At 40.4% G+C, this 12,843-nt stretch overlaps 1 protein-coding gene across 3 annotated transcripts in view; it reads right to left on the bottom strand.

Moving 5' to 3' along the window:
* The window catches only part of LOC121447552 (UDP-glucuronosyltransferase 1-6), a 135,731-nt gene that overhangs the window by 66,695 nt on the left and 56,193 nt on the right, over positions 1–12,843 (bottom strand). The window contains exon 1 of one of the 3 annotated variants that reach the window (XM_041650861.1): positions 6,050–6,956. The exons of the other annotated variants lie outside the window; for them this stretch is intronic. Within the exon in view, the coding sequence (XP_041506795.1) occupies positions 6,050–6,904 (855 nt within the window). The 5' untranslated portion in view covers positions 6,905–6,956. Of the gene's footprint in view, positions 1–6,049; positions 6,957–12,843 lie in introns of those variants that run through there. 3 annotated transcript variants of the gene reach the window in all.

Consider the following 12,843-nt stretch of genomic DNA (forward strand, 5'->3'; position numbering starts at 1 on the left):
GGACTCCAGGCAGGAACCCAGGGGCAGGAACTGAAGCAAAAGCCCTGTATGAATGCTGTTTACTGCCTTGATCCTCTTGACTTGCTCAGCCTACTTCCTGATGCAATTCAGAACCACCTGACTAGGGCTGGCACTGCCTCCATGACCTGGGTCTTCCCACATCAATCACAATTAAGACAATGTATCACAAGCTTGCCCACAACAAACTTAGGAAAGGAACTTGTGGTTCCCTCTCCCAAATAACATGTGGTACCAAGTAGATACAAACAAACAACAGAGAGGTCCATAGCCCTCACACCTTAAAAATAAATGGTATAATAGTTATATGTTTACATGAGAAATTATTTAAACTAATAAAGAATCTTAATAATATGGTCATAAAGAACATAAGAGGACAAAAGTATACTTCAACTACCAATAATTATCTCAAAACCAAAATAAACTACCTGTATACCATAGCTTTAAAATAACAAAACTTAGAAATACATTTTAGTGATGTAGATAAAATTTGTCCGTAATGTACAATTTTACCTACAAAATTTTGTTAATGACATAAAATAAAATCTAAATCCATAAAAATAGGGTGCATCTTCCTGACAATATTAGTTCGCTGATGTCAAAATGAAGTTCAATCCCTTTGTGACTTCTGACCATATCAAGAACAGGAAATACCTTCATGCACCTTTTCACATTCCAAGGAAGATCTTGTCTTCCCCCCTTTCCAAAGAGCTGAGACAGAAGTATAATGTTGATCTATGCCCATTTGAGAGGATGATGAAGATCATGTTGTCCAAAGACAATACAAAGGCCAGCAGATTGGTAAAGTGGTCCAAGTGCACAGGAAAAAATGTCACCTACATTGAACAGGAAAGGCTAATGGCACAACTATCCGTGTGTTATCCACCCCAGGAAGGTGGGTATCACCGGGATAAAGCTGGACAAAGACCACAAGACGATCCTGGGAAAGAAAGCCAAGTCTTGACAAGTAGGAAAGCAGAAGGGAAAATACAGGGAAGAAACAATTGAGAAGATGCAGGAGTCAGGGCATCTCATACAGTTTTCCTTACAGATTGCATAAGAAAAAAAAAAAGAAGACACTACCAAAAACATGCCAGTATTTCTCCATTTAATGAAAAGAGTTAATGCAATATGCACAGAGCCCTTATGTGTGTTTGATTTGTAGAGTTTAACAATAATAGTTTTCAAGGTTTTATTTTTCATTTGAGTACCATGTGACACATGGGGGTGTGTGCAGGTGTGTGAAGGTGCCCAGAGAGCAACATCAGGAGTTAGATTCCTGGAGCAGAAGCTCGAGGTGGTTGTGAGCAGCCTGGCATGGCTGCTGGGAACCAACCCTGGGTCCTCTGCAAGAGCAGCACCAGCTCCCACTGCTGAGCTGTCTCTCCAGCTTCAGCAACACAATTTTCAAGTTTTAAGAAAGAATATATTAAGGGAATCACCAACACAATTCGGGAATTAGTAAGCATAGGATCTATACTAATACCTGACACAGAGACAATCAATGGAAAGACGGTGTTGGTGTAGGAGGTCTTTCTGTCGTTGTGTTGCTTTCATTGGTTAATAAAGAAACTGCTTAGGGCCCTTGATAGGGCAGAACTTAGGTAGGAGGGGAAACTTTAAGGGAATGCTGGGAGGAAGAGAGCCAAGTGAGAGAGAGAGAGAGACGGCATAGATCTACCAGAGACAGATGCTGGGAATTTTACCCAGTAAACCACTGCCATGTGGTAATACACAGATTAATAGAAATTAAGATGTAATAAAAATTATCCAGTAAGAAACTACAGCTAATAGGCCAAGCAGTGGTTTAATTAATACAGTTTCTATGTGGTTGTTTGTGGGGCTAAGCTAGCCAGTCGGCTGGGACAAACAAGTGGGCCTTCTTTGCAACAATTGGTGCCAACGTGATGGACTAAATCTACTTAAAAGCCTGAGATAGCTTAATTTTAAACACAAAAACACAGAGTTTAACACAGCTTTTTGCAGTTTGCTGGTGGCATGCCACAGCTCCTTTATGAGAGATTTTCCTGACTGAGCTGCAAGAGAAGAGAAAAGCAGCAGTTTTGAAATGCTGGCTCTCTGGGCTGTGCTGCCAGCATGACCTCTGGCTTTTTGATGAGACAGAGCATTTGGATGGGGTTTGTGAACAGCATGCTACAGCTTGCCTAATGGCGACAGGGATAGTTGTGTGCCTGGGAGTGGGGCGGTGTGTTTGGCTCTCAGTGGGCAAGCAGCTCTACCATGCTGGAACTGGCAGGACTAGCAGGCAGTACCGTATTACCCCTAACAATGGTGCAGCTTAAGTTCTTAAGAAGTTCTTAGCATTTCAAGAAGTGCTCCTGAACAGTAAAGAATTACAATTTCACAGTAGGACAGATTCAGACATAAAAGACCTCTAAATTAGTCACAGTGTTGGATAAATGTATGTAGGCTTTGAGGACAAACAAAAAAGTGTATAGAGAGTCATAAAATAAAGCTAAGGTTTAAAAAGGGGGGGGGTAAAATCTTTAAAGAAATAGAGTACAGATAGTCATAGATTAAAGGAGTAAAATTAATAAAATAAATACTAAAAACTAACAGAGTACAAATAAACCATGTAAAGATGGAAAATTCACAGAGAATCTGGGTTATGTATATTATTGTGTTTTCTTTGAATTCTTTGACTGTGAAGGAGCTAAGTACAGAGAGACATTTCATTGTATAGGCTGCTAAACTAAACCAGAATGTATATTATATAGGTAACTTGACTTCAAAATTTGGGTCTAAGGATATAAGGTGCTTTGGAAAAGAGGTTCTTTTTGTTTTCACAGAAGATGAGAACCTGTGGATTGTTCTAGACAAATATGGTTTGATAGCCACTTCCCCCTGAAAGGTCGCTATGAACACCCTCAAAAAATTACTTCACCCAAGTGCTGACTGAGATGAACCTAGTATACAGGATACACCATGAAAGACCTGATTAACAGTGTCCCCAAATATCAGGAAGCAGTATGGACAAAACTATGCTCATATTCCCAAATATTCTTTATAAATGTTCTTTTACATTTAAAGGGGGATATTATATAGGTATGAATAATTTGAATTGGTATGAATGTTGGTTTATTGATACAAATTTAAGGTCAATTTTGTTATATGTATATTTCTGCTCTTGATTAAGGTATTGTGAATGTGTAGTTCATTTGAAAATGTAATGTATAATTAAGAAATATAGGTTAATAGATAATCATCTATAATAGTCACGTTTATAGTCATCTTAGTTAGATTTTCTAGATGTACGGAGAAGATTTCAGATGGATAGGGATTCTTCAGATCTTTGAGAGACCTTCAGAATATGGCATTTAAAATATTTAAGAGTTTAAGACTTTTCATGACAACGAGACACATCTGCTCCTGGCAGCACCAATCTACTTCAAGAGAAAGATGGGCATCAAAGAGGCTCCTTAGCCATTTGGGAAAGAAACTGCTCTTTTCTGGACTGCTTCCCTGGACATGCAGTACCCACGGAGAGATGACTGCCGAACTTGCCTAAAGGTAAGATGGTCCTTCAGGGTTCCTGCTTCATGAAAGTGTCTGTGAGACATTCTGCAGGACACAGAAGAAAGTTACTGAACTGTCTTGGAAATTTCCTGCTTCATGGAAAAGTCTGCTGGATACTATGGGCTTGTAGGCTGAAGATGGATGCCCCAATGGTACAGAAGAACTTTGGGTCACTGTCCAGGCAGCATGATGTCTCTATCAGTTCTGGAGTTTTGGAGGTTGCTTACAATGTACTTCCCAGAGTCTTTGATGGAGCTGAAGAATTTATAGTTATACTTTCCTTAGTTATGATAAAAGATACAGTAGATATAAATATTGTAACTGTAATTCTTGTTTGATGACTGTTTTGTTATATGTAATTTTACCATGTTAAAGCCTTCCTTTTTATTTAAACAGAAAAGAGGAAATGGTGTAGGAGGTCCTTCTGTCTTTGTGTTGCTTTCGTTAGTTAATAAAGAAACTGCTTTGGGCCCTTGATAGGGCAGAACTCAGGTAGGCACAGAAAATTAAACAGAATGCTGGGAGGAAGAGACCACAGGACTAACAAGTGGGGCCTCTTTGAAACACAGAGTTATCTATGAGTGTGGCAAACCTGAAAGGCTGAAAGAAAACAGAAACAAACATGGAAAGTAAGACCCAATAAAGATATGTTGAATGACTATCAATGAAGTGTGACATCCTTCCTCAAATAGAGTTAGTAAATAGCAGTTGTCATTCAATAGCAACTAAATTTACACAACTATACCTTGTAGGATCAAGTTGTCAGAAAAATATTGTCAGCCTTAGAGGAATTAAAAATGCTCATATATGAGATGTTGTAAACTCTTTGATATTTTAGTGTTGGAAACAGCCATATATGATAAAATTTAGATAGTTTTAAAGAAAAAGTTAGCATTTAAAATGAGGGGAAAAGTTAACTGACCCAAAATATAAACCATGTCTAATGAAAGATGAACAACCACAGAGCCTGAGTGATGGCTCAGCGGTTAGGATAACTGGCTGCATTTACAGAGGACCCAAGTTCAATTCACAGCACCCACATGGCTGCTCAAAGCCATAAGTAACTCCAATTTCATGTATCCAATGCCCTTTTCTGGTTCCTATGGGTACAGCATGAATGGGGTGCCCAAACATAAAGGCAAAAAACACTTTACACATAAAAATGAACAAGAATCAGCAGATAAACAGCTAAGTAAAAAGTTCAGCACATTATTTGAATGACCATGTGGTAATATTTGGAACTCTAGAGGCTGGTAGCAATTAGAAAAAAGGGTAAAAGGGTGGCAATGTGTAATTTACCATCGAGGAAACACAAAAGCCCAACTAACATCTGGAACAGATAGTGAACATTGATACAGCTACATAGAATTTTTAGCCACCAAAATTACTAAAATTTTAACATTTGGACACGATCTGGAGGAGAAGAGGGCATGGAAAAACGAGAACTCTCACAAACATCTGACCAAATGCTGACGTTTGCTCTGAGTTTTGAAAGAAATTATCTAAATGCACTAAAATGTAGCGAGTGCACAGCTAGACCCAGCCACTCTGCTCCTGGGTCTCTGTGCTGCTGACATAATAGCAGGGTTAGGAAATGCTCTGTGCTTAAGAAAGGACTAAGGAACCACCAGGCTGTGGTGGCACAAGCCTTTAGTCCCAGCACTTGGGAGGCAGAGGCAGGCAGATTTCTGAGTACAAGGGCAGCCTGGCTTACAGAGTGAGTTCCAGGGCTACCCAGAGAAACCCTGTATCAATAAAAGAAAACAGAAAGATAAGAAGGACTAAGGATGATTGGCCCCATATCGATCAGTATTTGTGTGTTAGAAGGAAATATAAAGCAACACACTTGTCATCTGAGGGTAGGAAACAATTTGGAGAGGAAAAAGTGGGGGTGGATTTGGTTAGAACACATTTTACAAATGTCTGAGAGTCTCTAATAGAAACTGCAGAGAGAACTTCTGAGAGAATAGGATACATCTAGTGCTGCGATGCTAATTACTTGCTGGAAGATGAAAAGGAATAATGAAGAACCTGCGTGCAGGATGGCACTGGATCTTATTTTAAGAAAATCGTGCTGAGTGTTTATAACTACACATGCTATTTATGCAGTAAACCAGTGAAACTGAAGACATAAATCTCCTGGCAGCATTTTTAAGAACAAAACAGAGGACGAGAATGAATAAGACGAAGCCTGATTTCTTACTGTGCTTCTGACTCTATTTCCAAAAACAATGATAAAGGCTGCCTGTTGATTCTGAGAGAGTCTGTTTCAAGACACACAGCTATCAGCAAGCAAGGTTTAGAAGCCGCACTACTGCACAGTTCGTGTGACCCATCAAAGACTGTGCTGAACAAACTGAAATGACAAGGCAAGAACTGAAAGAAAACTGAAAATGACAGGTGCGAGTGACAGCCCACAGTTCACTAAGGGATAACTTCATCGTCTAAAGCCAGGTCTCTCTTCATGTGCTGAGGGAGAGGAAAGACAACATACCCTAGAGAGTGGCTTTCCTTGGTGGCAGTTGATCCCGCCAACGAAGACAATATTGGGCATCACAGGTCTGGGGAAATCCAACACAAAGTCAGTGCGTAACAGCCAAATGGACACTTGACTGAAGAGATCAGATGCAGTCACCGGGGTCTGGAGAACTTCAGAAGCAATTTCTGTAGCAGTTTTGAACAAGCTGGAGCAAAATACACGCTCCCCCATGTAGGCGAGGTGGTTCTGCACTCTCTCCAGGAAAGTCATGGTGTCCGTGAATTTCAAGACATCTCTGGGAACATAAGAAGGAGGACTGGGGCACTGGGCACCCTCTTCAAGATAGTGACACAATATTGCCCTGCCGAAGACCACGGACGGGAGCGACAAGTACTTGGCAACAGTCAAGCCGCACATATCAAAAGGATCCAGAAACACAGCATCAAAAGAACTCTGCTTCAAGTACTCCACTAACTTCTTGTCGTTAAACAAACTCCTACAGTGTGAAAATAGTAATTCGAAGAAACCTATGCCGGAACTCGCTAGTAGAATAGTCATTAACTCTGACTGAGGATTCAATTGAGCATCAAGAAAAACCTTGAACTCCCGGTTTAAATCCTCTAGAGTGTGAGAAATTGAGTACGTCTTCACTGTAAAATTCACGGATTTTCCCAGTTGCCAACTCACATCTGGCATGACTACCACCACCTCATGTCCATTGTGGATGAGCTTCTCCACAACCGACTGCATGGTGAAGAAACGGCTCCCATCCATGGGTACCACCAGCAGCCTGCCTGCCTGGGCAAAGCCAGAAGCCAGCAGCAGACACACACATAGAGGAAGGGAGGCTGGAAAACCTGCAGGAGCCATGGGAAAAGCTCAGCCTGAGACAGTCCAGCCACTGAGAATCTGAGCTCTTCTGACAAAGGAGGAAGTGTCACTGAGTTAAACTGCTCTCTAAATAGGGCGTGTACTCCCACCATTAAGAAACACCAATCCCTGACAATGATTTACTTGGACAACAGTAATAAATGGTCAAATATTAAAGAGGCCCTCTTGCTTGTGTTACAGATAAGATCTTTTTCTTGGGCAGTGTCAGGCAATGTGAGTTCAGAAAGAGTTACAAAGAAATATACCTGACTCTAAGGAATCCAAATGTTTTCACCAAAAGAAGCAATTTTCAAAGAATCAAGCATTTCTAGAATAGGTCTCAATGCAAAACCAAACTGTGTTTTCAAGAGATTTGCAGGAAGGGAAGGTAACCACCATTCCTGTTACAAGGTCCTAAATTCATGCATCCTACCCTGCAGACAACCTACAATATTCTATGGAGAGGCTGAGAGCTAGGTCATGTTTCTAGTCAGTTACCCAGGGACCTTCTCCACAGATCCTGAAAGACCCTCGGTTCCAACGGTGTTTAAGAGATACCCCCAGACTCAATAAACCAGGCTAGTGTATGCAATCAGCAAGAGGCTTCTTTATTGTTCACAAGCGCTTGTGGGTGCCCAGCTCCCACTGAGGCACCCCGAACAAGCTCTCCATCCCACATTTATAGGATTTTACAGGTTACATAGTGGGGGAGCATAGCAACAGTAATTTCATTGGTTCCTTAAATGGCGGGCTTCGGTCATCCTAGGGACAGCCCCGTTTGTCTGTTCCCAAGTTCCCCACAAAGCTAGGTGATGCATACTTCATCAAGTTGACAGTTGCGATAAGGTGCCCTAGGGGGCTTGGTCCTGTCAGCTAGTATCTTGACCAGATGCAAACCATAATATATCCTGCTGTGGCGCCAGCTGAGCCTTGGGACTTTCCATCTGCAGCTCAGTTAAGTTTAGCCAATTCTAGCAGGGCACATGGGTACGGGGCGGGGGACGGGGTGTCTTTCATTTACTTTACAGCCTCCATTATCAGAGCTCATCAATTAAACCATCGTCTTTGTCCACTGTCTCCTGGTACCTCCAGATGTAAACTGGAGTCTTATGCCTCTCTTCTGGTTGCGCCAGTAGTCCATAACAGAGACAGTGTCTAACCCAAAGGTCACATATCTCTGTCTCCTAAAGGTTAACTCAGCTCACATCTGTTGTTTATCAGGGATGGCCATGACACCATTCTCAATTTGTAGGGGGAAGCTCTGGTCTTGCAAATAAAACTGCCAGTTGTAAAATGACCTAAGCTTCCCAAGCATCTGAGAAAATAGCTCACTGTGAACGAATGATCCTTGATCTGCTGAGAAAGCAGCTGATAGTCTGTTCTCATTCTCCTACACTTATAGCTTTATATTTCTTTATTTCTACATTCTTATTTTTGGAATCTATATTTTTATTTTCTTATTCTTGGACTCTTCAATCCATGCATTTGTCTGTGGTGTCACTGCTGCCTCTGGGAGATTGTTTCCCCCTTGTGGTTACAGACAATGCTGCTGTCACCCACACCTCATGCGGGTTTTTCTCCTAGGAATTGGTTTAAAGTCCTTTCTGTATACATCCAGGATTAAGAGAGCTCAGGCATAAGGACTGTGGTGTTCACTGTGGAGAAGCGTCAGGCAGCCCTACATGGGGCTGTATCACTTTATCTTCTCAGGCCTCTGTTAGTCTCTGGTCTCCACATAGACTCTCAAGGTATTTTTCATGACGGAATGGGTAGCATCTTGTAGATCCTATTGCCTTTTTGTAAGCACACCCACATCCTGCCTGATCTTTCCAAGACAAGAAAGCAAGACTGAATTTTGAAAGGCCTAACACAGGAGTCTCTAATTTTCAGAAGGAATCTCCTCTCTCTTTCGCATGAATGAACTGAAAATCTCTCATTCACCAAGCACACCCCAGTGTGTGATAAAAATGCCACCCACTATCACCTTTGCCTTTCAGCACAGAGTAGAACTGGAATAGCTGCTCTACCTAGAGAGGCGTTTGTTGAGCTGAATAGACTTTTGGTCTGATTAATTTTGGTACAAGAGGTATTTTTTTTGCAAGTACATTTAAATAATAAAGTTCATTTATTTTTTTAAAAAAACAGGTATATAACTTTTTTGTATTTACATATTTTTTATAAAATTATTATTTATGTGTATGTGTGTTTTGCCTCCGTGTATGTATGTGGAACATGTGTGCAGTATCCATGGAGATGAGAACAGCTCCCTGAACACAGAGTTAACATGACAAGCTGTGATGTGGATGCTCGGAATTAAGCCTGGGTCTCCTAAAAAGCTGCCTATAGTCTAACTACTGAGTCATATCTCCACTACCACAAATTACTTTAAATAATCATAAGGTTGAGGAAAGTTTGTGGATACTTTGCTCATTTTAATATTTAGCATATTTTAAATTTTGATAAGTTTTGAAAACTTTATTGTTTAATGGAATCCATATTTTACTTGATAAAGTACCATATTCATTATATATACAAATAAATTCATATGTATATCTTGATATTTTATCCTATTATTGTTTTAAAGGTAAGCAACATCTTTTGAAACTCTGAATAAGCCAATTAAAAATTAAAACAAACAGGTCTACACTGTAAAACACACAGAGATAGCAACGGAGTGTTTGAACATAATTTACTTGAATCCTATTTTAAACAGCTTCGAGCAGCAGCATATTCCAGGCTTATCATATAGGCTGTCTTAGGGTTTATGCTGGTGTGATAGAACATCATGACCAAAAGCATCCTGGGGAGGAAAGGGTTTATTTCAGCTTTCCATTCCCAGGCCACACTACCTCACTGAGGGAAGGCAGGGTAGGACTCCAGGCAGGAACCTAGGGGCAGGAACTGAAGCAAAAGCCCTGTATGAATGCTCTTTACTGCCTTGATCCTCTCGACTTGCTCAGCCTACTTCCTGATGCAATTCAGAACCACCTGACTAGGGCTGGCACTGCCTCCATGACCTGGGTCTTCCCACATCGATCACAATTAAGAAAATGCACCACAGGTTTGCCAACAGCAAACTTAGGAAAGTAGCTATTCAATTGTGATTCCCTCATCCCAGATAACATGTGGTAGCAACTAAACAGCAGAAAGGTCCATGGCCCAAAAAAGAAAATAAATGGTATAATAATGGTGGAATCTTTGCAAGTTTTATGTGTAAATGAGAAATCTTCTAAAATAATGAAGTATCTAAATAATATGGCCATATAAAATATTAAAGGACAAAAGTATACTTCAACTATCAATAATTACCTCAAAACCAAAATAAACTACCTGTATACCATAGCTTTAAAATAACAAAACGCAGAAATACATTTTAGTGCTAGAGATAAAATTTGTCCATAATGTACAATTTTAAGTATAAAATTTTGTTAATGGAATAAAATGAAATCTAAATCAGTAAAATAGAGTGCATCTTCCTGACTAAGAAGACAATATTAGATCACTGATGTCAAAATGAAGTTCAATCCCTTTGTGACTTCTGACCATATCAAGAACCCCAAACATCTTCAATGTACCTTCTCACATTCAGAGGAAGATCACGCCGTCCCCCCTTTCCAAAGAGCTGAGACGGAAGTACAATGTTCCATCTATGCCCGTTCGAAAGGATGATTAAGTTCACTTTGTCCTACAGCGCTACAAAGGCCAGCAGATTGGCAAAGTGGTCCAAGTGTCCAGGAAGAATTACGCCACCTACATTGAACGGGTGCAGCTAGGAGAGGCTAATGGCACAACTGTCCGTGTGGACATCCACCCCAGCAAGGTGTGTACCACCAGGATAAAGCTGGACAAAGACCACAAAAAAAGATCATGAAAAGGGAAGTCAAGCATTGACTAATAGGAATGAAGAAGGGCAAATACACAGAAGAAACGATTGAGAAGATGCAGGAGTAGGGGCGGCTCAGACAGTTTTCATTAAAGACTGTATAACAACAAAAAAAAAGACAATATCAAAATATGCCAGTATTTCTCCACTTAATGAAAAGATTTAATGCAATAGGCACACAGCCCTAATGTGTGTTTGATTTGTAGAGCTCAACAATAGCAGTTTTCAAGGGTTTATTTTAATTTGAGTACCATGTGACTGTATGGGTGTGTGCAGGTGTATGAAGGTGCCCAGAGGGCAACATCAGGAGTTAGGTTCCTGGAGCAAAAGCTCGAGGTGGTTGTGAGCAGCCTGGCATGGCTGCTGGGAACCAACCCTGGGTCCTCTGCCAAGGCAACACCAGCTCCCACTGCTGAGCTGTCTCTCCAGCCTCAGCAACACAATTTTTAAGTTTTAAGGGAGAATATATTAAGGGAATCCCCAACACAATTTGGAAATTAGTAAGCATGGGATCTATACTAAAACCTGCCCCAGACGCAATCAATGGAAACACAGGGTTGTCTGTGAGTGTGGCGAACCTGAAAAGCTGGAAGCAGACAGAAGCAAACATGGAAAAGTAAGACCTGACAGAGATGTGTTGAATGACAGTCAAAGAAGTGTGAAGTCCTTCCTCAAATAGAGTTAGTAAATAGCAGTTGTCATTCAATAGCAACTAAATTTACACACCTATACCAAGTTGTCAAAATAATATTGTCAGCCTTAGAGGAATTAAAAATGCCCATATATGAGGTCCAATAACATTATGATATTTTAGTCTTCAAATCAGCCATACATGTTAAAATTTAGATCGTTTTTTTAAGAAAAAGTTACCATTTTAAAGTGAAAGAAAAAGTTAACTGACCCAAAATATAAACCATGTCAACAAAAGATGAATAACCATAGAGCCTGAGCGATGGCTCAGTGGTTAGGATAACTGGCTGCTTTTCCAGAGGATCCCAATGCAATTCACAGAACCCACAGGGCTGCTCAAAGCCATAAGTAACTCCAGTTTCAGGTATCCAGTGCCCTCTTCTGCTTCCTATGGTTACTGCATGAATGAGAAGCCCGAACATAAAGGCAAAACACTTTACACATAAAATTTAAAAAAACTTGAAATTAAACAGCTAAGTAAAAAGTGCAGCACATATTTGAATGACCAAGTGTTAATATATCTGAACTCTAGAGGCTGGTAGCAATTAGAAAAAGGGTAAAAGGATGGCAATGTGTGATTTAACATAGAGAAAATGCAAATGGCCCAAGTGACTACCAGAACAGATAGTGAACATTGAAATAGCTACACAGAACTTTTAATCACTATAATAAAGAAAACGTTAACATTTGGACAAGATCCGGAGAAGAAGAAAGCATGAAAAATTAAATAAAATACAGCTGATCAAATGGTAAAGTTTGCTCTGAGTTTTAAAAGCAATTATCTAAATGCACTAAAATGTAGCAAGTGCACAGCTAGACCCAGCCACTCTGCTCCTGGGTCTCTGTGCTGCTGAGATAATAGCAGGGTTAGGAAATGCTCTGTGCTTAAGAAAAAACTAAGGAACCAGACCATGGTGGCACAAGCCTTTAGTCCCAGCACCCAGGAGACATAGGCAGGCGGATTTCTGAGTACAAGGGCAGCCTGGCTCACAGAGTGAGTTCCAAGGCTACACAAAGAAACCCTGTATCAAAAAAAAAGAAAAAGAAGAAGAAAACAGAAAGAAGGGAAGCACTAAGGATGGTTGGCCCCATCTGGAATTAAATATCCATCAGTATTTGTGTGTTAGAAGGAAATTTAAAACGACACACTTGTCATCTGAGGGTAGGGAAGAAGGTGGAGAGGAAAGAGTATGGGTGGATTTGGTCAAAACACATTTTACAAATGTCTGAGAGTCTCTAATAGAAATTGCAGAGAGAACTTCTGAGAGAATAGGATACATCTAGTATTGTGATGCTAATTACTTGCTGGTAGGTGAAAAGGGATAATGAAGAACCTGCATGCAGAATGGAGCTGAATCTTATTTTA

Source organism: Microtus oregoni, unplaced genomic scaffold (assembly GCF_018167655.1).
Source record: "Microtus oregoni isolate MIOR12 unplaced genomic scaffold, Mior012 000004F_ref0000308, whole genome shotgun sequence".
In the NCBI taxonomy this organism is placed as follows: Eukaryota; Metazoa; Chordata; class Mammalia; order Rodentia; family Cricetidae; genus Microtus; species Microtus oregoni.